This window comes from Phyllostomus discolor, chromosome 1 (genome assembly GCF_004126475.2).
Source record: "Phyllostomus discolor isolate MPI-MPIP mPhyDis1 chromosome 1, mPhyDis1.pri.v3, whole genome shotgun sequence".
In the NCBI taxonomy this organism is placed as follows: domain Eukaryota; kingdom Metazoa; phylum Chordata; class Mammalia; order Chiroptera; family Phyllostomidae; genus Phyllostomus; species Phyllostomus discolor.
This window is the reverse complement of record NC_040903.2, coordinates 109,395,296-109,419,573: the sequence shown is the minus strand read 5'-3', so window position 1 is coordinate 109,419,573 and position 24,278 is coordinate 109,395,296. Positions and strand designations below refer to the sequence as shown.

The following is a 24,278-nucleotide window of genomic DNA, read 5'->3' as shown; positions in this document are numbered from 1 at the left end:
ACCAAAGCAATTTACAGATTCAATGCAATACCTATTAAAGTACCAATGGCATGTTTCACAGACATAGAACAAACAGTTCAAAAATTTATATGGAACCATAAATGACTCTGTTTAGCTGCTGCAAGTTTGAGAAAGAAGAGCAAAGTAGGAGGGATCACAATACCTGATACCAAACTGTATTACAAAGCCACGGTAATCAAAACAGCCTGGTGCTGGCATAAAAAGAGACAGATTGAGCAATGGAACAGAACAGAGAGCCCAGAAATAAACCTAAGTCTCTATGGTCAATATTTGACAAAGGAGGCAGCAACATAAAATGGAGTCAAAATAGCCTCTTCAACAAATGATGTTGGGAGACCTGGACAGCTACATGCAAAAAATTTGAAACCCAAGCACCAACTTACACCACACACAAAAATAAATTCAAGGTGGATAAAAGATTTAAATATAAGTCGTGATACCATTAGAGTCCTAGAGGAGGACGTAGGTAGGAAAATCTCAGATATTTCATGCAGCAATATTTTCACTCATATGTCCCCTACAGCAAAGGACATAAAAGAAAGAATAAACAAATGGGATGTCATTGAAATAAAAAGCTCCTGCATGGATAAAGAAAAAGTATTAAAATAAAAACAGAACCAACCATATGGGAAAACATATTTGGCAATGATACCTCATGCAAGGGTTTCATCTCCAAAATATATAAAGAACTTACACAACTCCACTCTAAGAAGACAAGCAACCCAATTAAAAAGTGGTCAAAGGACTTGAAAAGACACTTCTCCAAGGAGGACATACAGAGGATCCAGGGACACATGAAAAGATTCTCAGTATTGCTAGCTACCAGAGAGATGCAAATTAAAATCACAGTGAGATACCACTTCACACCCGTCAGAATGGCCATCATAAACAAAGCAACTACTAAGTGCTGGAGACGTTGTGGAGAAAAGGGAACCCTAGTGCATTGTTGGTGGGATTGCAGATTGGTACAACCACTATGGAAAACAGTATGGAACTTCCTCAGAAAACTAAAAATGGATCTGCGTTTTGACCCAGCAATTCCACTGCTAGGGTAATATCCTAAGAATCCTGAAGCATCAATCCAAAAGAACCTATGCACCCCAATGTTCACAGCAGTGCAATTTACAATAGCCAAGTGCTGGAAGCAACCTAAGTGGCCATCAGTAAATGGATCAATCAAAAAACTATGGCACATTTACAGAATGGAATAGTACACAGCAGAAAGAAAGAAGGAGCTCCTACCCTCTGCAACAGCATGGATGGAACTGGGAAGGATTATGCTAAGTGAAATAAGCCAGGTGGTGAAAGATAAATACCATATGATCTTACCTTTAACAGGACCTAGTGAACAAAACAAACAAACAAGCCAAATATAACCAAAGACACTGAAATTGAGAAGAGGCTGACAGTCACAAGACGGAAAGGGGAGGGAATTTCAGGGGGAAAGGGGAAGGGTTCACAGGAACAAATATAAAGGACACATGGAGAAAAACAAGGGGGGTGGAAATGGGAGCGATGTGGGTAGGGCTGTGCGGGTGGGTTGGCATGGGGGTAAAAAGGCAGAAAAGTGTACCTGAACAATTAAAATTAAAAAAAAAATGAAAAGTATGTATTTGGATGCCCAGATAATTCTGAACTAATGTTTAAAGTGGTAAGAAGTGTGCCCTTCTCCCTGGCTGTTAGTGTTGAGAGTGTGGACTGTGTGCTTCAGGCTCGCAATACACATTTATTATTTAAAAAAACAAAACCAAAAACCAAAAACCTAAAACAATCTTTTAAGAAAGCAACAAAAAAATTTTTATTACAAAAATTCTGCATCTGCTCTGCTGGAGATTTTTATTTTTTCCTTCCTTTTAATAAAATAACCTGGTGAAGCAGCACAGACCGACCCTCCCACGGTCCTACAGCAGCTCCAAGGAGGAACCAAGAGACCGAGGCCTTCTGGTTGCCCAGACAACACTGCCACCCTTGTTCCCCAGCCTCAGTGGGCAGCCAGTGGCCAGTGGCAGCGGATCAACCCCGTTCTGCATCTGTTGAGTAGTTTTCGATTTCAGTTGACTTTTGTTTCTCTGTGCTTACTGCTTGCTCCCCGCTCCCTTCCCCCCGGCTCCAGCACTCACTAGCTCTCCTCTTACAGACAGGTCATGACCTGTGGCCCTATGGGCAGCTGTGCCCAGATGAACCCCAGCACCCCAGCTATCCTATGGCCTCCCTCTATGTGGGGGAACTATACCCCGACATGACCTAGGCAATGCTGTACGCCCTAAGAGAAGTTCAGCCCGGCCAGACCCATCCTCTCCATCCGAGTTTGCAGGGACACGATCACCCGCAGGTCTTTGGGCTACGTGTTTGTGAACTTCCATTAGCCTATGGACGCGGAACGTGCTTTGAACACCATGAATTTTGATGTTATAAAAGGCAAGCCAGTTCATATCACGTGGTCTCAGCGTGATCCATCACTTCGCAAAAGTGTAGTGGGCAACATATTCAGTAAAAATTTGAACAATCTATTGATAATAAAACACGGTATGATGCATTTTCTGGTTTTGGTAATATCCTTTCATGTAAGGTAGTTTGTGATGAAAATGGCTCCAAGGGTTATGGATTTGTACATTTTGAAACACAGAAAGCAGATGAAAGAGCTACTGAAAAAATGAATGGGATGCTTCTAAATGATCACAAAGTATTTGTTGGATGATTTAAATTTTGTAAAGAACAAGAAGCAGAACTTGGAGCTAGAGCAAGAGTTTACCAACGTTTACATGAAGAATTTTGGAGAAGACATGGATGATGAGCACCTTAAGGATCTCTTGGCAAGTTTGGGCCCACCTTGAGTGTGAAAGTAATGACCTATGAAAATGGAAAATCCAAAGGTTTTGGATTTGTAAGCTTCAAAAGGCATGAAGATGCACAGAAAGCTGTAGGTAAAATGAATGGGAAGGAGCTTAACAGAAAACAAATTTACGTTGGCTGAACTCAGAAAAAAGTGGAATGGCAGACAGAACTTAAATGCAAATTTGAACAGATGAAGCAAGATAGGATCACCAGATACCAGGGTGTTAACCTTTATGTGAAAAATCTTGATGATGGGCATTGATGATGAATGTCTCCGGAAAGAGTTTTCTCCATTTGGTACAATCACTAGTGCAAATAGTAAAATATAGAAACAAATTAATGTTTCACAGACCCTGGGAAAAGAATTTCCAACAAATATACAAATTTGAAAGGTTATGATGGAGGGTGGTAGCAGCAAAAGGTTTGGTTTTGTATGTTTGTCCTCCCCCAAAACAGCTACTAAAGCAGTTATAGAAATGAATGATAGAATTGTGGCTATCAAGCCATCATATGTAGTTTTAGCTCAGTACAAAGAAGAACACCAGGCTCACCTCACTAACCAGTATATGCAGAGAATGGCGAGTGTGAGAGCTGTGCCCAACCCCAGAATCAACTCCTACCAGTTAGCACCTCTTTCAGGTTACTTCATGGCAGCTATCCCAAAGACTCAGAACCATGCTGCATACTATCCTCCTAGCCAAATTTGCTCAACTAAAGACCAAGTCCTTGCTGGAATGCTCAGGGTGCCAGACCTCATCCCTTCCAAAATATGCCCATTGCTATCTGCCCAGCCACTCCTAGATCACCATTTAGTACTATGAGACCAATTTTTTCACAGGTTCCATGAGTCATGTCCACACAGCGTGTTGCTAACACATTAACACAGACAATGGGTCCACATCCTGCAACTGCTGCTGCTACAGCTACTCTGCTGTCTGCACCATCCCACAGTACAAATATGCTGCGGGATTTTGTAATCCTCAACATCTTAATGCACAGCCACAATACCGTGCAGTAGCCTGCTGTTCATGAACAAGGTCAGGAGCCTTGAACTGTTTCCATGTTGGCATCTGCCTCTCCTCAAGAGCAAAAGCAAATGCTAGATGAACAGCTGTTTCTTCTCCTTCAAGCGATGCACCCTACTCTTGCTGGTAAAAAATCACTGGCATGTTGTTGGAGATTGATTAATTTAGAACTTCTTCATATGCTTGAGTCTCCAGAGTCTCTCCATTCTAAAGTTGATGAAGCTGTAGCTGTGCTACAAGCTCACCAAACTGAAGAGGCCTCCCAGAAAGCAGTGAACAGTGCCACTGGTGTTCCAACTGTTTACAATTGATCAGGGACCATGAAAAGAAACTCATGCTTCACCGAAGAAAACTATCTAAACATCGAAAAACTTAAATATTATGGGGAAAAATTGCAAAACAGAAAATAAGTAAAAAGGAAAGGAAACTTTGGACCTTATATACCAAGCAAATGCTGGGTCTAGCAAACATAACGCTAGACCTAGATTACTTATTTACTTAAAAACAACAACAACAAAAACCCCCAAAATAGTAAAATATAGAAACAAATTAATGTTTCATAGACCCTGGGAAAAGAATTTCCAACAAATACACAAATTTAAAGCATTCTTTTTTTATTTTTGTAATTCTTTACTGTGCAATAGCTCAGAATGTCAATTCTGTTTTAAATAACAGAACTGATAAGTGAGCAAGGAATGGTAATTTGGATTATAAAATTGTTGCTTTAATAAAAACTCCTCAAACAGTGAAAAAATAAGTGGTAAGAACTGTAACTAAGATTCAAAAATGACCCTGGCTGGCATAGCTCAGTGGATTGAGCGCGGGCTGGGAACCAAAGTGTCCCAGGTTCGATTCCCAGCCAGGGTACATTCCTGGGTTGCAGGCCATAACCCCCAGCAACCGCACATTGATGTTTCTCTCTCTCTGTCTCTATCTCCCTCCCTTCCCTCCCTAAAAATGAATAAATAAAATCTTTAAAAAAATTGTTTAAGATTCAAAAATGAAACAAACGTATGTGTAAACCCTTAATTTATCATATATCATACCCTTAGGTTTCTTCCTAAAAGTACCTTGATATTACATGTTTTGCCTTTTACTTTTTCACATTTTACTTGAAAGCTTTTTTCCCCTTTGCTTTTATGTATTCCCCAATTCCCTCCCTCCCCCCATACAACTTCTCACACAAAGGCATCCAGAGTATAAAGGAGTACTACTAGGTTTAAAAAAAAAAAGAAGAAAAATTTGATCCTGACAAACTTGGATGTTAAGATCAGGTCATACATGGAACCTGAAGCCTTTTCATGGATGAATTAAAGAACTCCTTATATTATATATTACATTCCTTAGCTTATCCTTTTTTGTCAATATCTTCCAGAATTCCTAAAACAAATTTTGTAGTTTCTTTAACTTAATCAATTTATGCAATCACAATTTACATTTGCCTTTACCTGGTGCCTTTTTTTAGAATTCTATCTGTGATGACAGATACGTGAGGTTTTCAAACTTGGGGGAAAAAAGCAGCTCCATTAGGGATCCATTAGTTATGCATTAAAAGAGGGTTGTATAAGAACCAGGTAGCAAGACAAAGTATTTCAAACAAAAAAATCAGTCAAGAACAGCAAATGGGAACAAATAAACTATTGAGAAGGATTACCTCAATTTAAATTTTAAATTTGATTACCCTATTGTCAAAAATATACCTATGCTTAAGATACAGAAATACCTTACCTTCCACCACGTCCAACCCGTCTTCGTGCAAATCCAATACATCTTTGGGGTACGGTGAGGGTAGTTAAGCAATATCTATATCGCACATCCCCTAATCCTCCGTCTTTAGGACTTGTCCAAGGCCAGTTGCCAGTTTGGTCTAAGTGAGGCTTAAAAAAAAATCCAAATTATTTTATTTGGCCAGTTAAAGGTAAACAGTTTATTTAAAAAGAGAGCCTGAAACTTACAGCATAGTACTGACAGCCTGCTTTCCTACGGAAAGCAAAGGGACCATCTGGATCATTCTCTTCCTCAGCTTCCGAAGAACCAGACAAAACCTTTTAATAAAATGCAGTGAGTCAAAACATTTGACTTTTTATATTCTTCCTCTATATTCATAGAAAAATTCTTGTATTTACCTGGGAGAGAGGTTCTTCATCTGAGCTGGGGAAATCATACTGATTTAAATCTTTAGCATTAAAGACTGGCATGGCAGCAGGACCCATCTGTTGAGGAGGAGGAGCAGCAGCAGACGATGGTAAGACTTTAGGCTTCTTTTCATATTTACGTTTAGGTCGGATAAGATCAGCTTTATCTTGCTGCAATAAAACCATGAATTAATCAAACATTAGGAAACTATGTTGAACAAACTCACAGTTTTAAGAAAGATTTAAAAAGAAGTTTACTGTTATAATACAGGCATTCATATTCATAAGAGATACAAAACTCTCATGTTTTGTCATCTTGTAAAGTCTTCGAGTTTGGTTGGTCTCTGTAAAAACATGAATATGCTCCTACAACTTAAAACACAATCTGATAAAATATTTTGTTCCAATTAAAGGAAAAGAATGCAAGTTATACAGCTTCTGAAACCCTATAAATGCAATTAGTATTTACTGCTGGTTCCTGTTTCTTTTTCTTAATTTTTCTATAAAAATATTGCCCTAGTTGGGTGGGCTCAGTTGTCTGGGAGTGTCATCTAGTACACCAAATGGTTGCAGCTTCGATCCCTGGTTGAGCATGTACAAGAAGCAACTGACTGATGTTTCTCACATAAATTTTTCTCTCTTCCACCCTCTCTCTCAACTCAATAAACATATCCTTCGGTGAGGATTAAAAAAATAAAAATACTAGGAGAACAACAACAACAACAAAAAAGGTATCTAGTCTTTATTCTAAAGAATTAAGAATCAATATGGGGAAAAATGATGAAAATAACTTGACATATGTATAGAGCAGACTTCAGATTACTATTAACACAGTGGAAAATAAAGCCATAATGCTAAAAATAAATAGTAAAGATTTATTACTAGCTAAATAATGAGGGCATTCTTCTGGAGTGGTGAATTTTGAGCAGTTTTAGAGGATAAATATATTAAATCATTAAACAAGGGAAATGCAAGGATAAAGCATACAGGCCACTGTGACTGAGTTAGAAATATGTATGGCAGGGATGGCAGAGGCTAGGAATATTATGTGTAGGAAAAAAGGCAAAAACAATTAGAGGCAAAAATGGTATTTGTTGGGAAGGAAAAGATCATGGCAAGTATAATTATGTAAATATGCTAAATATTTCTGTCAACTTTTATGCAGTTTATGGCATTATGGTGTTTTGGGAAAAGTTAATTACAAAATTAATTATTATTTACAAGCTCTATAGTTATAGCAACAGGCATAATTTGAATGAAAAGCTGGCTTTGCAGCATATTTCATGGTACAGTTTATATATAATTTTATGTTTCACTCTGATTCTAATGATAAAATACTACTCCATTATCAGCTATTTTAATCACAAAACTTTGTATCACCTTATTGATTTTAAACTCCTTCACATCCACTGCTTCCTGATGTTTAAACTGATTGCTATTAGTAATAGGGATGATGGGGATGGCATAAGTAGGTTTCACTGGCTGTCTTTGTGCCATAACCTCAGACACAATCTCTCCATTGTAGTCACCCAAATTATACCTGAAATTAAGAAAAAGAGAGTTTAAAAAGTTAGTTCTGTAAGTACTTATCCTTATGACTATTAACTATAAACACTGATTAGACTTGGTAAAATTACAGTTAAACTATGATTAATTTGGTGAATGCTTATTAAAATTAAAGATTACATAATTCCCTTTGTTTTTTCCTTTCACTTTTAGGCTTATACCTTTATCTTGGCACCATAAATAGATGACTGTGGAAAAAAATAAAACAGAAAAGAAAAACCACCAAAGGTTTGAACATTAACTTAGAAATTTTGGTGAAAGATTTGCTGGAGATGTTGAAATTGAAATGAATGCTTAAAATGATGCTGAGGAACTTTCTGCTAATTTGAATTGCCTGTGCTATAAAAACTAATTTTTCTGAACTGAATCATAAGAAATTTAATAGTGTTTTTTTTTGGAGGGGATAGGAACTAGGTGATAAGGGACTAAGGCTTCAAGTTTTCATTGTGTACCTTGCTGAATGGTTATTTGAATGTTAAAATTATGGGCCTTACCCTCTCTCCTATAAAGTAAAAATTTTAAATTAACAAATGTTCTCTCTTATAGCTCTGCACACACTCACATAAGGACAAAAGAATAAGATTTCAAAATGAAAATACCTAGCATATTTTAATTTTACTGAACATAATCGCTTTCAAAGAAAATGAATAGGGAGATATACATATAAAATTATATTAAGTATATCGTATCACACATTTAAAAGAAGATATTTCTAGAGTTAAAGATAACTGCTTAGGAAATAAATTGATGCAGTATACAAAATGCTAATACTACCAAACTTTCTAATGCCATTAAAATGTACTGTACCTCTTTTCCATAATTTCCAGTGTTAAGTGCAATAGCTCCCTTTTACTCTTTTCTCTTCTTTTAATCATCTCTAAAATAGTAACAGCTCGACTTAGATCTCGACGCAGCTTGAGCATTTTTTCATAAGAGGCTTCATCATTTTTGCGATTCTGCAAATATAAAGTTGTAATGAGAATTCCTAGTTAGCGGCATTCTGTATATAGCTACTAATGTACATAAGAATATATGTATTTGAAGGGCTAGAAAAATAGTTAAAAACACTGAAAGGGGTCATGGATCACTAGGAAATCAATTTTGTATATGATTTTAAATGACTGAACATTAAAATATACCAATTTAAAGTTATTTGTTTTCATTTTACTGTACAGAAACTCTATTTGAGCACAAAACACAGCCTCCAGATACTGAGGTATTCATAACTATAAATAGTTTTTCTTACATAAAAAAAGATTATAAAATTTCCCCAATTCACTTACTTTTCGAGTTTGCATTTTTTCAGTGCGTCTTCTAAAAGCCACATAAGGATCATTTGTGCTGGAACCATCTCGCTTCTCTTGTTTTACTGATGGGATAAGAGATGGCCCTCGACAGCTTTTTCTCTTTTTAATCCAGTATTCATATACTTCTCTAATTAATTCATCATCTTCTTTTAGTAGTAATTTGGCTTCCTGCAGACTGACTGGCTAAATGTAAAATTATTATGTCATTTTCATATAAGACAATATAAGGTTCAAAGGTACTTCCAAATTTAAATGACATCAAAATAACAGTATTTACAATAGCAAACATGCAGAATACCTTAGATACATTAGTCATCGAGCTAGATGTTTTATATATTGTTTTATTTTTAATTTTCACTACAGTCTATGATTTCTATCGGCTCTATTTTATAGATGGGAAAATTGAGGCACAGAGAAATTTAAATATCTTGCTCAACATTATACAGGTTATAGTGGGCAGAGACAGGATAAGACTTCATGCTTGCTAACTCACAAGCCTGCTCATTTATCCCTCCCCAACACTGCATTGGATTGGCCAAAAAGTTCATTTGTCCCCACCCCCACCCCCAGCCCCGTAAGCTGGCTCTAGTAGCACTTAGCTCAACTTCATTTGAAACAGTTTTGTTAGAATGTATTGTGACAGCTGTCATAACAGTATGCATTTAAAAAAAATCAAAATTGGTGAATTTTTGTGTAGCCATTTTGATACTGAAGATGGAAGAAAATATGCAACATTTTAGGCATATTATACTTTATTATTTCAAGGAAGGTAAAAACGCAATCTGCAAAAATGCAGATACATTTGTGCAGTGTATGTAGAAGGTGCTATGACTGATTGTGTCAAAAATGGTTTGCAAAGTTTCATGCTGGAGATTTCTTGCTGAACAATGCTTGACAGGTAGACCAGTTGAGGTGGATAGTGATCAAACTGAGACATTAATCGAGAACAATCAGTGTTATACCATGCAGGAGATAGCCAACATACTCAAAATATCTAAATCAATAAAGTTGTTGGTGAAAAAAAAAATGTGTATGTTATTTTATGGAAAAAACAGAAAAGACTTTTTGGCCAACCCAATGCTATTCCCATATAAACATACACACAAATTTTTTATATATACATTGAAATTGTACCTGCTGACCACTTCCTTTTTCTAGACGGTCAATCATCTCCTCAAATTGTAATGGGCAAATGTCCATTTTCTTTTTTAATTTATTCACAAATACTTCATCTTCAGAATCCAAATCATAGTCAGGCTGCTCAGCATCCAAACTAAAAGCTAACAGAAGAAACCATAAGCAATCATTTACTGTGAGTGCACTGATAAACCTTCTAACAGACACCTGGATAAAAACAAGACCTAGACTTTCTAAAGAAATAAGAAAGATTTTTTTTATTTTGTTTTTAGATATACAATCTAAGCTTATAGATGTTTCTCACATTTAAAGTTCAAGAAATGAGATTATCTTACTGTTAATATAGATAGGTGATAAAAGACAATGGATGTGGCCCCACTCCCAAAAGCAAATAAACTAGAAGTCCATTATTAAGAACAGAGATTATAAAATGTATTGGCTTGAACTATATGAAAGTACTGTAGTTCAAAACCTGATAAATTATCAGCAATTTCAATATGGTTTGATATAATCTAGAAAGATATGGTTTTTAAATAAAATTGTTTCTAGAATATTTAAAGTCCCATTTTATAAATGACTTAACTACTTTACCAAAAGCTTAGGGAGTAGAGTTGAGCTGAGGTGTTAGTTAGAAGCCACTGCCAACAGCTATAATAACTACCACTCAGCGAGTGCACTCTGGTCTAAGGAGTTTTGTGCCCAAATATTTGCATCCTCATGAGACTCACTGTCATGGTGACAGAGATGTGAGGTGCTTCCTATATTTGTCAATATTTGAAAAAGGGGCAAGAACCACTGCTCTACATTATCAAATGTCATTTAATTACTTATCAACATGAGGCAGGGCTGACCAAAATGTAAAGTGTTAAGTAGTTTTCTATTATAACTTGTCTCACATAGTTTTCTATTATAACTTGTCTCACATCTTTCCCTTGCTTAAATTCCTCCAACTTCCCATCACCTTAGAATCCAAATCCCTACAATTATGAGGCCCTTTTTGATTTACTTTGTGCAGTCTCATCAGTACCATATTATAACCTAGCAACATTAAATTTCATGTCTCACACAGCAAGCTATTTTACGTCTTCAAGTTTTATATTAGTTGTTTTCTGCCTGGCCACCTAATATACGACTATTTACTTTTTTCAAAACCCAACCTGACATCCACTCCTGTGAAGTACAGCATAGGAAATATAGTCAATAATACTGGGTGGGGCAAAAGTAGCTTTACAATTTTTCATGTAGATAATTCAACAGTTAGTAAATAATACAGGAATAACCTGTTTCACATACTCAAATTATAAACCTACTTTTTGCCCCACCCTGTATTGTAATAACTATGTATGGTACCAGGTGGATACTAGACTTAACTGGGGACCACTTTGTAAATTATATGTGTCTAACCACTGTGCTCTATATCTGAAAGTAATATAAAATAATATTGAATGTAAACTGTAATTGAAAAATAAAAAGAATATATTATATCATTGCTTCATTTTCTATTTTGACCCACATCACACTTCTATCACATTCTTAATTAAAGAAAATGAATATTAAGACTCCCTCATAAAAATCTCTAGTTAACACATGTTTAAAAAAAATTTTCCCCCCTCATCCAAGGGAGAAAGAGAGAGGAAGAGAGAGAGAGTACGTGTCCAAACCAGGGATGATATGCTCCAGGACAAGAGATGGAACCTACAACCTAGGTATGTGCCCTGACTGGTAATCGAACTCCTAAACTTTTGGTTATGGAATGGCGCACCAACCAATTGAGCTACTCCGGCCACAGACATATGTTAACATCTTTGTATCCATGTTGATTGCACCACAGGCCCTCCAAGGATTTCTCATGATCTAATTGTTTGTTATTGCTATGTAAACAGACCTTCTAGACTTTTCGAAGTAGATTAAAACTTTATTGGATTAAAAACATTTGTTCTTCTTGTCTCTAACCAAGATAATGCATATTTGTGTTGTTAAATAGGGTAACCACTAGCCACATGTGTTTAATTAAATTTAAATTAATTAAGTTAAATTTCAGTACCTCAGTGACACTGGCCACATTTCAAGCCACAAATAGCGACATGTGGCTAGTGCTGTACCAGATGGGAAAGATTACAGAACATTTCCATTATCATTAAAAGTTCTATTAAAGAGTGGTGATGTAGATTAATTCAGAAAACCAAACTGAAAAACTAATAGGGACCAACCGGCAAATGTTCTGCCTTCTTAAGGGCATGTTTTACATACTTTTAGGGTCTCATTTATACATTACTTCTGCATCCTTCACTATAAAGTTGATTTTTTCCTTAGGCCAAATCACATTTACAAACCTTAATTATTCAAAAAACAAAACCAAAAACTAACCAAGCTTATCCAATACCAATTTACTTTTACATTATCAAAATACATTTGGCATACTTCTGTCATACGTTTTATCATCAATGTCAAGTCATGTCCAACATATCAGGCAGCAGAATCAAGACTGGAAAAGAAAATTCCTGTCCCAGGGATTTCAGTGTGTTTTCCAGTGAAATTAACAAGTATCTGAGAGTACGATTGCTCTAGCCTCTGCAGAAAGCTATTCTTTTACTTGGTACAAATACATCTAAGATCTTAAAATATAAAGACAGCCAATTTTTGATCAGATATAAATTACTAAAACTACAGAAAAAAGTTAACATTAAAAAAATTCACTTTGGGACTTCATTTGACCAAAATAAACTTACAAAGATTAAAGTGTAATTAGTTTCAGTGAAACCTGCAATTCTAATTAACAGTTGAACCACAGCTGATGAAGACATATTTCTCATGGTCCTAGAAATAAGAGTCTTCAAATTTTCTGGGCCACATTACTGTGTTGAAAATAGAAAATAGGCTATAAAGAGAATCAGGCCAATGAGCTGCCTCATGTAGTTAAGTTCTGACAACTAAAATGAGACCTAGCTAGCCAATAATTATTAAATAATGGGAGCCATACTGTAGAAGCTGACTCCTTTAAAAATATTTAATAGGGACAAAGATATGCACGTGATTAAACAAAACCAAGTATAATGTGTTGGGAATCACCCTGCCTGGTTTCAGAGGCTATAAGTCCCCCATGGCTAAGGCTGAGTGAGAGACCTTGGGATTCTAAGCTACTAAGGAGACAAAGCTTATCCACCTGGTAGGAGCACAGCCTCTGCCCACTTTACTTCACCCTGCCTGGCCCCCAGTGCATGACCGGTTAGCCAATGACAGGTAAGATTCCTCAAGGGAGGGAAGACCTACAACAGCATGGTCACAAGGGGCCCTCAGGGAAGGACTTGGGGGGCTATGGGGGTGATGGACCCTCGCCCCTTGGCTTTGACATGGCCTGAGTCCTCATTCTGTCTGCAAGAAGTCTCCTAATCTCTTGGCTGCCTTACTTCTCCTGCTTGGCCTAAGCCTGAAACAATGCTGGAGGTGGGTGCGGCCCTGTGCTGGAAAGGGCAGGAAAGGGCGGGTTCCTGAGGCAATCAGGCCTAAGAAAGAATGTGTAATATCCTGTGAAACCTGCTTTGCTAATACCCTCAATTTAAATGATAAGGGTCCAATCATGAAGTGAGTTTGTTTCCCAAAGTTTTGCAGTTCTTTCTTTAACTATCTGACCATGACTCAGAATAAATCCTCAGTTCTCTGAATGTTATCTACAATAGATATTATCTACATTAGATAATTATCTAATGTTATCTACAATAGATAACATTAATGATTTCTGCCTGACAATGATTGATGAGCTTTATGTATATACCCTGTATTCCTGTGCAAATTGAACCTAATATAAACTTGTCAAGACAAGGGTACAGGCACTCTCCCCTTGAGAGAGTGGCTGTGCTGTCCATTTTCCTCCACAGGACTCAGCAGTCCATGTGAATCTGTCTCATCTCACTGCGGGCCGGTGTCCACATCAATAATGCACATAGGGAGAAAATGCAATAGAAAATAAACCTAAGCAGAAGGAACACCATACACATAAATTGATTATTTTAAATCAAGTGGTACAAGGCATGGTACTTGCACTCAGATTTAAGAGTTCAGTGATAGAGATGAAACACATATGTTTATGTAACAAATGCCATATTGTGGCTCACACTGAGTGTATACAGTGATCCCTCACCTATTGAAGGAGTTACGTTCCAGAGATCCCCACGCAATAGGTGAAAATCCGTTAAGTAGCGGCGTTATATTTATTTTATTATTTACATATATTTTAAGGCTTTATAAACCTTTCCTACACTCCTATAAACCTTTCCTATACTCTTATAAACATTTCATATGCTCTTAAACACTTTCTACACTCTTAAACCTATGTAATTTTAACAGCATATAAAATTCTATATGGGTACTCATCAGTGAAGTATACAGTCGTCCCTTGCTATATCGCAGTTCACTGATTGTGACTTCACTGTAAACTGAGATACAGTGAAGCTGTAATCAGTGAACCTTGCTATAGCGAGGGACGACTGTACAGGTAGGTATGTCTACCACTCCAGACAGTATTTTTAAAATACAAAAAACAAATAATAAAATAATATTTGGGTCCACGAAATGGCACAAGATGTGGATTAGGAACCGAATATCAGAATATAATCCCTGATTAAAAGACAGATACACTAGCCAAGGTTGAGGAAAAATTTCTCAGAACAGAAATGGTAAATAGGTATCAACTCAAGTACTAACTCTCAATGAACTACTTGCAAAACTCCTGGAATAAATTCTGAGCAGCAGAAAAGACTACTACAATAGTGATATTTACTATGGAATGGTGGGTATTTGACATCTTTGTCTTTGACCTAAGGTAACAAAACTATCACTGGCTAACCAGACAAGGAACTTCTTTGAATGTACTTTGGGAGAGTAAATGGAGAAACCTGCATTTGAAAGTTCTGAAATTCTTTTTAAGCCCTGACCACAGGGTGGCTAAGTTGGTTGGGTATTATCCCACAAAGCAAAAGGTCACTAGTTCCATTCCTGGTCAGGACACCTGTCAGGGTTGCAGGTTTGGTCTCTGGTCGGGGTACAGACAAGAGGCAAGTGATGACTGTTTCTCTCTCACATTGATGTTTTTCACCCTCTCCTTCTCCCTCACTTCCCCTCTCTTGAAAATTAAATTAAATTAAATAAAAAAGAAAAAAAATCCTTTGTACATAAAGCTCTGTGGCTCATGCTATAGATTTTTCCTGTCAGATAGCAGTACCAGAAGAACAATGTGGGAAGAATGTATGCATAGTGGGATGTGGAGGTAGGCAAAAAGGAAAATATGTACTCTTTCAGAATAAGGGCATAAAGACAGGACACATCTGTATCTGACAGGCAATAGAAAAGTAAGCTCTATGTGAACCTATTTTTAAAAAATATTTTAATTTATAATTAAGTTTAAACTTAGAGAAGCTGAAAAATAAAACTACAAGAATTCCTGAAAACTTTTTTACCCAAATTCACCCATTTGTTAAAATACTGTTTTATCATTTGCATGTGTGCGAGCATTCTCTTTCTCTACATACACACACACTTTATTTTTTGAGCCATCGGAGTAATATACATCGTTCTTTACTGCAAAATATACTTCAGAGTATATTTCCTAATAGAGATTCTTTTATATAATCACAGTATAGTCATCAACTTCATAAATTTACATTCATACAATGTAACCTCCTGTTTATATTCCAATTTGTCAGCTAATCTAATAATTTATAATATTCTTTCCCTTCAGCATAGGACCAGTCTAGGATTGGGTATTATTTTCCTTATTGTCACTATAGTCAACTATAATATGGAACATTTCCACTGTCTTTGTCTTTAAAAAAATTTTTTTCAATCACAGTTGACATTTAATAATATTTTATATTGGTTTCAGGTGTATAGCATAGTGGTTAGATATTTTTTAAAAGTTATAGTGATCCCCCCCAAAAGTCTAGTACCCACCTTGCACCATGCAGTTATTATATTATCGACTATATTCCTATGCTGTACTTTACACCCCCATGCTTTGTCTTTTAAGACATTGATATATTTTTTAAAGATTTTATTTATTTGTTTTTTTAGAGAGGGAAGGGAGGGAGAAAGAGAGAGAGAGAAACATCAATGTGCAGTTGCTGGGGGTCATGGCGTGCAACCCAGGCATGTACCCTGACTGGGAATCGAACCTGCGACACTGGTTTGCAGCCCGAGCTCAATCCACTGAGCTATGCCAGCCAGGGCTAAGACATTGATATTTTTGAAGAAAATATTCCTCTTCCCAGGATATTATTTTATTTTTATTTATTATCATCACATTCCTCATTTGTGTCTGATTTTTTCCCATTGTTACTAGTTGAGGCACTGTTGGCTGGCATACTGCATACTCAACTTTCTTAGTCTTCCTCAGGATATCATATGTAGAAGGCACACAATGTTCATCTGTTCCTCATAAGTGATGATAAATTTGATCACCAGTCAAGAGATCACCTGATTACTCACTGTATTTCTTCCATCCTTGTAACTAATAAACAGTTTGTGGGAGAGCTTAAGACCATGCAAATATCCTGTGCCTCATCCAAATTTCATCTTATATTGAGCACACACTGATGATTCATATGTGATCCAATCATCATGGTGATTGTGAAAATAATTCCCCAACTCCAATCCTCTCTTTACATTCAATACTTGCACTCCACTGTACAAGCATGAGAGGTACTCTTCTCCACCACTCACCTGTTTATCATCACTTTGGACTAATGAATTACTACTTTTTCAATGGTTTATAATTCATCATTGTATTTAAATATTCCCTTGTTTAGACTGTCCCAGAATTAGCCAGTGGAAATTCCTATGTCCCTGTGAGGGCTTCATTTCTGGCATTACAAGATGTTCCAGGTTTATCTTGTACCTACCCTGCCCCAACCCTGGAATGAGCCATTTCTCCACAGTTTTGGTTCCATTTAGTAGGGAATGGATTAAAAAATAGGTGCTAGGTGTGCTCATTGTGGTGGAAAATTTTTGCTTCTTGAGCCTTCCAGTGGATAGGACTAGAAATGCATGTATCTGTAACTATATACACACATATACATATATAAATATATATCAAGACCTTTTAAAAAATGTTTCCTTTGAGGATTAACAGCAGAACTTTGAAACCCAAGTGAATGGGGAACAGGGAGAGAGAACAGTTCCTGTCTTCTGGTCAGAATTGTTTTGTCCTTTCTTCCAGTATAAATAGGAAAGGAGAAGTCCTAGCTGTATAATCTAGGTTACCAATCTAAAGAAATAAAAACATTAAGCTTTACAGGTTGCCAATCTAAAGGAATAAAAACATTAAGACTCTTTGGATCAGGAAATGTTGAATAATACTCAGTGAAATAGTTTAGAAGGTACCCACAGTCTGGAACTAAAGAAGGAGATAATGATTTTTATATGGGTTTCTTTCTTCAGAGCTCTGACTAGGATGATCTCTTTCCTAAGCCAGTTGAAGAAAAGAACAGAGTTGAGAATGTCTAAACTAATGTTGAATGAAATGTTAACAGATAACATGTAATGAATACAATTGGAAAATGCTTGGCTAAAATAAACTTTTTCCACAAGACTCCCAGAGCCTATAAATACAGTAATACAGGGTGGAGCAAAAGTAGGTTTACAGCTATTCACATGGAAAATAATGCTCTGAGGGTGAGGAGGGGAATACAAGACACAATTCTAACATGTCTGGCCACTGCTTTTTTAGGACATACTAATTATCATCCTTAAAACTAAAAAAACAACAACAAAAAAACAGTTTATGTCACTTTTGTTTAAGAGCTTTACATAACAGAAATTAAGCGAATTGAAATGAACCAGTTCATACATGTAATTTGAGGCAATTTACTAGACTACCTAGCAGTCAAAATACAATGTTAACTTTGCAGAAATTTATGCTATAATTAGCTTTTTCTTATTTATTATAGTATATTAAAAGCCAATGCCAATTTTTAAATTAACATCAATTTCACAATCTTTTCCAGAAAACAGAATAAGAACAATTTGCTTAATAAAATTTTAGCAAATCCCATCCAACAATGTATGAAAAAAATAATACACCACAGCCAAGTAAGACTTATTCTAGGCGTGTAAGGCTGGTTAGTGGATTTGAAAATCAACGGTGTAACCTACCCTATCAACAGGCTAAAGAAGAAAAATCACATGATTCTATCAAATGAAAAAAATGCATTTTGACTTTCTTTCCAAAGACCATATTCTTCAAAGTTGTACTGATTAAAATTTTTCTTTCCAAATAAACTATAATCATGCTGTCATTTTATTACTATTACTTGATTACAATGTCAGCAAAGTCAATTCCTTTTTAAATATAGTACCTTTTGACTTTTCTGATCAGAATTTAATTCACTAGTTACCAGTAAAATGTGTGTTGTGGAATTTGGTTATTGATAAATAGTATATATTTGTAAAACATGCTTTTTTCTGATAGTAATGCTAATATAAATTAATGTAATTTTATCTTAATCCTACTTAAACCTAAAAACATGCATTTGTGAGATAATATAGCTTGTGGCTATGGAATACAATCTGGCTCTGGTAAATCAATATACGAAGATCAGATTTAGAACTTTCACACTGATATGATTTTCCAGAGAACCAACTTCTAGGTTCTAGAATTGGTTAAATTTGTGTAGAATGTTTGTGTCTGTGACTTATATGTAATTAAACATGTGAGTGTGCAAGAAAACACACTTCTTTGGTTTACCTCAAAGTCACCTTTAGTAGAATGAAATTACTATTTTTCTTCCTGAAGGAAATCAATAAAGTCATGTACAAGTTAAAGATGAAAAAAAATCATGTTAAAAATATCAAATGCTCCCTTCCACCATGTGAGGATACAAGAAGTCTATGGTCTGGAAGACAGCCCTCCTCACCAGATCATGCAGGCACCCTGATCTTGGACTTGCAGCCTCCAGAACTATCTCTGAGGGAATAACTAGGGCCTGAAATGTTATGAATCAAAATTGGTGACACAAAAGGCTCTCCAGACTCAAGAAGGGAATCAATCAGGTATAGTCACTCTGGCTATGATGGTTTCAGGTATAAAACATAATGAAATAGACATGCGATAGCTCTTTTCCTCACTGACTACTTGAAGATGGGCTGCCATCATAAACAACATAGTAACTATCCAGACAAGGAAGTGTACAACTAACAAATTGCTTCAGCGAAAACAAATGGTCATCGATGTCCTTCACCCTGGGAACTAAGACAAAAATGTGGGAAAAACTAGCTAAAATGTACATGGCCATACCATGTCATCTTTGTATTCAGATTCGTAACCCATTTTGGTGGTGGCAAAACAACTGGCTTTGGCATGATTTGTGATTCTCTGGATTATGCAAAGAAATATGAATCCAAACACAGATGTTCAAGACATGGCCTGTATGAAAAGAAGACCTCAAGAAAACAAAAAAAGGCCCTAGCCACGTGGCTCAGTTGGTTAAAGTACTGTCCGGATAATGCCAAGGTTGTGGGTTCCATTTCCGGTCAGGGCATATACAAGAAGAAACCAATGAATGCATAAATAAGTGGTACAAAATTGATGTTTCTCTCTCCCACTAAAATTCAACTTAAACAAAAAAGAAGAAAAACAAATTAACTGTGTACTTTCTGGGATGACACAACATTCTTAAAACAAAACAAAACAAAACAAAACAAAACCCAGCAAAAAACAAGAACGGAATGAAAGTCAAAGAGACTGCAAAAGCCAACCAGCCATAAAGCCACTGGTAAAAAGTAGGAATAAATATTTTTCAGTGACTTTATCAATGGTGATTGTGTAGATTTTTCATGGGGGGAGAGGATTAATAAACTAAAAAGTTAAAAAAAATCAAATGCCAATATCATTCTGGTAAGATCCAATATGGCCACCATGTTTACTTTGGGTTTTAACATTTAAGAAATAATAAATGTTTAAAATCCAGAAGAGAAACTAGCTCATATGGAGAAAAAGTTAAATGAGTTAGAAATCAGTTAATGAGTTAAAAACTAGTTTCCATATGTCCTTAGAAAGAACAATAAAAACAAAATAGATTTGTATTGTCCTGAAAAATGTCTAGAAAGGCTCCTAGAAAAACCTCTTGGTTATTAATGTCAAGACAACAATGAAAGCTGTTGCAATTTTACCCTGGTAAATTTTCAACTATATTTTTAAGTTGTCAAATCCTAGGAGACTGAGACAATGAAATATACATGAACTCTTAAATCTATAAGCCCTCAGCTGTTCAGCATTATATAGGATAGTTACCATAATTTCTAATGAAGAATTTATCACTACAAAGTGAAACAAGTTACCAGTTAGAGCACTGAAATTAAAAAAATTAGTAGAAATACAGATCAAGGGTTGGCAAACATGGCCCATGGGCCGATACTCGGTTGCCATCTTCTTTGTCAATAAAGTTTTATGAGAACACAGCCATTCTCATTTATTTGTGTATTATCTATTGCTGACTGTGCCTTAAACAACAGAGCTAAGTACTTGTGACAAATGACTAAAATGATTCACAAAGCCTAAAATATTTACCATCTGAACCTTACAGAAAGTTTGCTGACTGCTAATATTAAGAAGTTCTTTAAGACTATTAACCATTACCATTAAGAAATTACCATTTCTGAACAGTAAGAAACCCCTTTCTATATCTGAGGCATATTCTTTATCCTATTTGTCTAAAGTAACGTAAGATTCCATGCTGAGGTGAAACTAAAAATCTAGAATAAAAATGCTATCTTTTTTTGTCAGGCAGAAATCTCAAGCACAATTTTAAAAGTTGAAAATGGGCTTTAATAATGCTCATTTCATCCATGCTCGTCAGTGAAATCAGTACTGAAAACCTTGAACAGATAAAAATCTGTCAAGAGTTAGACAGAAAGATGGTAAGATATAGAAAGTATAATTAGAGAGTAGTTACTTACGCTGTATGTGAATGAGCTGCTTTGGCATCTTAAATTCCCCAGGATAAATAGACTCATAGTAAGCAATATTACTTTCTGCCTCAGGGACAGGTATAACCATATTATCCCTCTTCTCGCCATACACTTGCTGTGCTGAAATAGCCCGTTGAAGATGGTGTTCCTAAAAGGAAGGAAAAATAGGTAAGCTTACATATTAAAAATATAGCAAACAAAATGTATAGTCTTATAAAGAGGTTTTTGTTCATTTGTTAATTTTAATTTCTTCAATTTAAGAAAAAGTACATTGAGTTAAATTGTACAAAAAATTCCAAAAGTTGACTAAAACTGTTAAAGTTCGCATTTTACAGATGAGATTCCAAAGAAAATGGTTAAAAAACATTTGAATTTGTATGAATAAAGCAGGCTATGGATGAAAAATATTTTGCCAATTTTTAATCTATTCAGTACTTCATACAAATATGATCTTTTAAAGGCTTAGTTTTTTTTTTAAGATTTTTATTTTTATTTATTTTTAAGGAGGTAAGGGGGAGAGGGAGAGAGAGAGAGAGACAGACAGACAGACAGACATCAATGTGCGGTTGCTGGGGGTTATGGCCTGCAACCCAGGAATGTACCCTGGCTGGGAGTGGAACCTGGGACACTTTGGTTCCCAGCCCGCGCTCAATCCACTGAGCTACGCCAGCCAGGAAATATGATCTTTTCAAAGAAAGGTAGAGGTATCAGTCCATTTTTAGTTGATGAAACTGACAGAGATTCAAACCTGGTCCTTAGTCTGAAGTAAACCTTTTTATATGAACTTCCAGGCCCCTTTCAAACAGTAGTACAGACAGTATAAGGGTTGAAAGCACAGGCCCTGGAGTTTGTGTCTCTTGGCAAGGTCCTTCATTAATCGTCTAAACTTATTTCCTCTAGTAAGAGAAATACAGAATCTACCTGATAGGGTTGGTTGGAGATTTAAATAAGATAAATGTACATAAGGTGTTTAGTATAATGTCTGGCATAACAGTTGCTCAAAATTAACTTTGATTTAGTTAGCATATAGGGAAGATTTTTCCAGTTTGTGATATTACCAGCTGCCCTAAAAATATCAAGTTCTCACCCAACCCTATAATCAGTGAATTTGGTTAAGTATTTTATTAAATTTAATGTTTTTCTTAAATACCATATTTTGCCATGTATAATGTGCACCATTTTACCCAAATTTCTTGAGGGAAAAATTAGGATGCACATTTACACACATGTAGTACGAATTCCGTATCTATATAAATGTTTTTAATTCTTTTATGCTTATGCATTAAAAATACAACTGTTTTATTATTCTGCATGCAAAATAATACCCTAGAGTACTATAATCGGTTTTGTTTCTAAACATAAGAAACCGAACTGAAGAGTTAAAATGAAAGATTTTTTTCCTGAAAGTTTGGGCCAAAAATGCGGGCACTCATTATATACCGTAAAATATGGTATATAAAATACAAGTTTAGGGATGAAACTTGTATGAAAACAAGTATGAAAACAAAAAATTCCAGTCCTCATAAGCAGTCTGTATTAAATATATGTGTATATACATTTCAATACACATATAGGATTCTACTGTGCAACATACAGAGCTTTATCCCTAGAACTTTTATCCCTTGGTCACTTGATATAGTCTGTATATCTTTCCATAGTGACACTTCTACAATTTTTACAACGGCTGCCATTGTGTACACTATATGGATGGACCATAATTTATTTAACTAGAACTGATAGGAAACTCCCCCCTGGAAACAACCTAAATGCCAATCTTTCTTCCCAAATACTCCAAAAACCACTTCTGTACTATTATATACAAGACATTTTTTATGGACTTGTGAAAGCATCTATAAAACAATTACAAATAAAGTGCTGAAAGCGTATATATGAGGTTACAACAATGTACAAATTGATTGATCCTTGTACAACAAGGTTATGAATGATATTCGTATCATTCCTTGTAGTCATTTAACATCCTTTTGAATTTTAAAATCACCTATCTTGTTAATTTTTTTACAATGCTGTTTTCCTCCCCTTAAATATTGCTTTTTGTTCATTGTCAGTGCTTTTTTTCCTTGATGTTTAAATGCATGAGTAATTTCCTTTTTAATATTAAGAAAATGAGTCCTAAGTAATACATTTTACAAGTATGTTCCTGAAGTTTGACTTCTGATTTCATTTACAGTATTTTTCCATGCAGGAAAGTTCGATCAAATTTATTAATCTTCTTATACATTTGTCAGGCCTAATAACAGATACAGATATAAGTTGTATAGTCACAAACCAGGGTGTATAAACAGATACTTCCCTTTTTATAACTCACTATGATCTTTGATTCAGGTTGCCTAAGGGCCCCAGAGAGCTGGTAGAAACTGAAAGTGTAGGGCAGGGGTCCACAACCTGTGGGGTCTGGACAAGTACCGATCTGGACCTGTCAGGACTGACTGAGCTGCTCAGCAGGAGGTGAGCTTGAATGTAAGATGCTTGAATCATCCTGAAACCATTATCTCCACCCCTGGTCTGTGGAAAAATTGTCTTCAATAAAACCAATCCATGGTGCCAAAAAGGTTGGGGACCACTGGTGTAGAGGGCAGGAAGTATGACCAATGGCTGATTATATTCTCTTATACTTGGGTAGTTTGTTGTCCTGTCTACTGGTCTCAACTGCCCACTGACACAGGATGCTTCTGTGAGACCCAGCTGGGAAGTTGAGTTATGAGGTCTGTCCAGAAAAAGTCCAGTCATTGCTAGTATAATGAGAATGTTTTATACAACACTGATGTAACCTGGCAGCCAAGGAGAGTGGACTGGAATGCACATGCATGAACAATGACTTCACCGTATTAGTCAGTGGGGGCAGTAGAATCTGTTAAGTGAGAATGTATACCGTGTGGTCATTGCATTCAAAATGACTGAGTAGAACAACAAATTTGCATCCAATTTTGCATTAAGCTTGAACATTCCTCTGTGGAAACTATTCAGGTGATTGGAAGCTTCATCATGACAATGCACCCACTCATGCATCACGTCTCCCGTGGTTTTTTGATGAAACATCAAATCACCCAGGTAACTCAGCCAATCCTATAGCCCAGATTTGGTGCCTTGTGACTCCTGGCTTTTCCCAAAACTAAAATCACCTTTGAAAGGGAAGAGATTTCAGGCCATCCATGAGATTATGACGGGGCAGCTGATGGCAACTGGGAGAACTGTGTGAGGTTGTAAGGTGCCTACTTTGAAGGGAACTGATATATCACTGTCCTCTGTACAATGTTTCTTGTGTCTTGTATCTT

At 36.0% G+C, this 24,278-nt stretch overlaps 1 protein-coding gene and 1 pseudogene across 4 annotated transcripts in view; one reads left to right on the top strand and one right to left on the bottom strand.

The window, feature by feature from the left end:
• The window catches only part of EPC1 (enhancer of polycomb homolog 1), a 113,839-nt gene that overhangs the window by 19,675 nt on the left and 69,886 nt on the right, over nucleotides 1-24,278 (bottom strand). For all 4 annotated transcript variants that reach the window (XM_036027526.1, XM_036027532.1, XM_028507786.2 and 1 more), the window contains exons 2-9: nucleotides 20,974-21,133; nucleotides 10,024-10,169; nucleotides 8,866-9,072; nucleotides 8,390-8,538; nucleotides 7,397-7,556; nucleotides 6,008-6,187; nucleotides 5,837-5,926; nucleotides 5,610-5,758 (exon numbers count right to left, since the gene is read on the bottom strand). In XM_036027526.1, the coding sequence (XP_035883419.1) occupies nucleotides 5,610-5,758; nucleotides 5,837-5,926; nucleotides 6,008-6,187; nucleotides 7,397-7,556; nucleotides 8,390-8,538; nucleotides 8,866-9,072; nucleotides 10,024-10,169; nucleotides 20,974-21,133 (1,241 nt within the window). The remainder of the gene's footprint in view (nucleotides 1-5,609; nucleotides 5,759-5,836; nucleotides 5,927-6,007; nucleotides 6,188-7,396; nucleotides 7,557-8,389; nucleotides 8,539-8,865; nucleotides 9,073-10,023; nucleotides 10,170-20,973; nucleotides 21,134-24,278) is intronic.
• LOC114493088 lies at nucleotides 2,210-4,291 on the top strand (annotated as a pseudogene).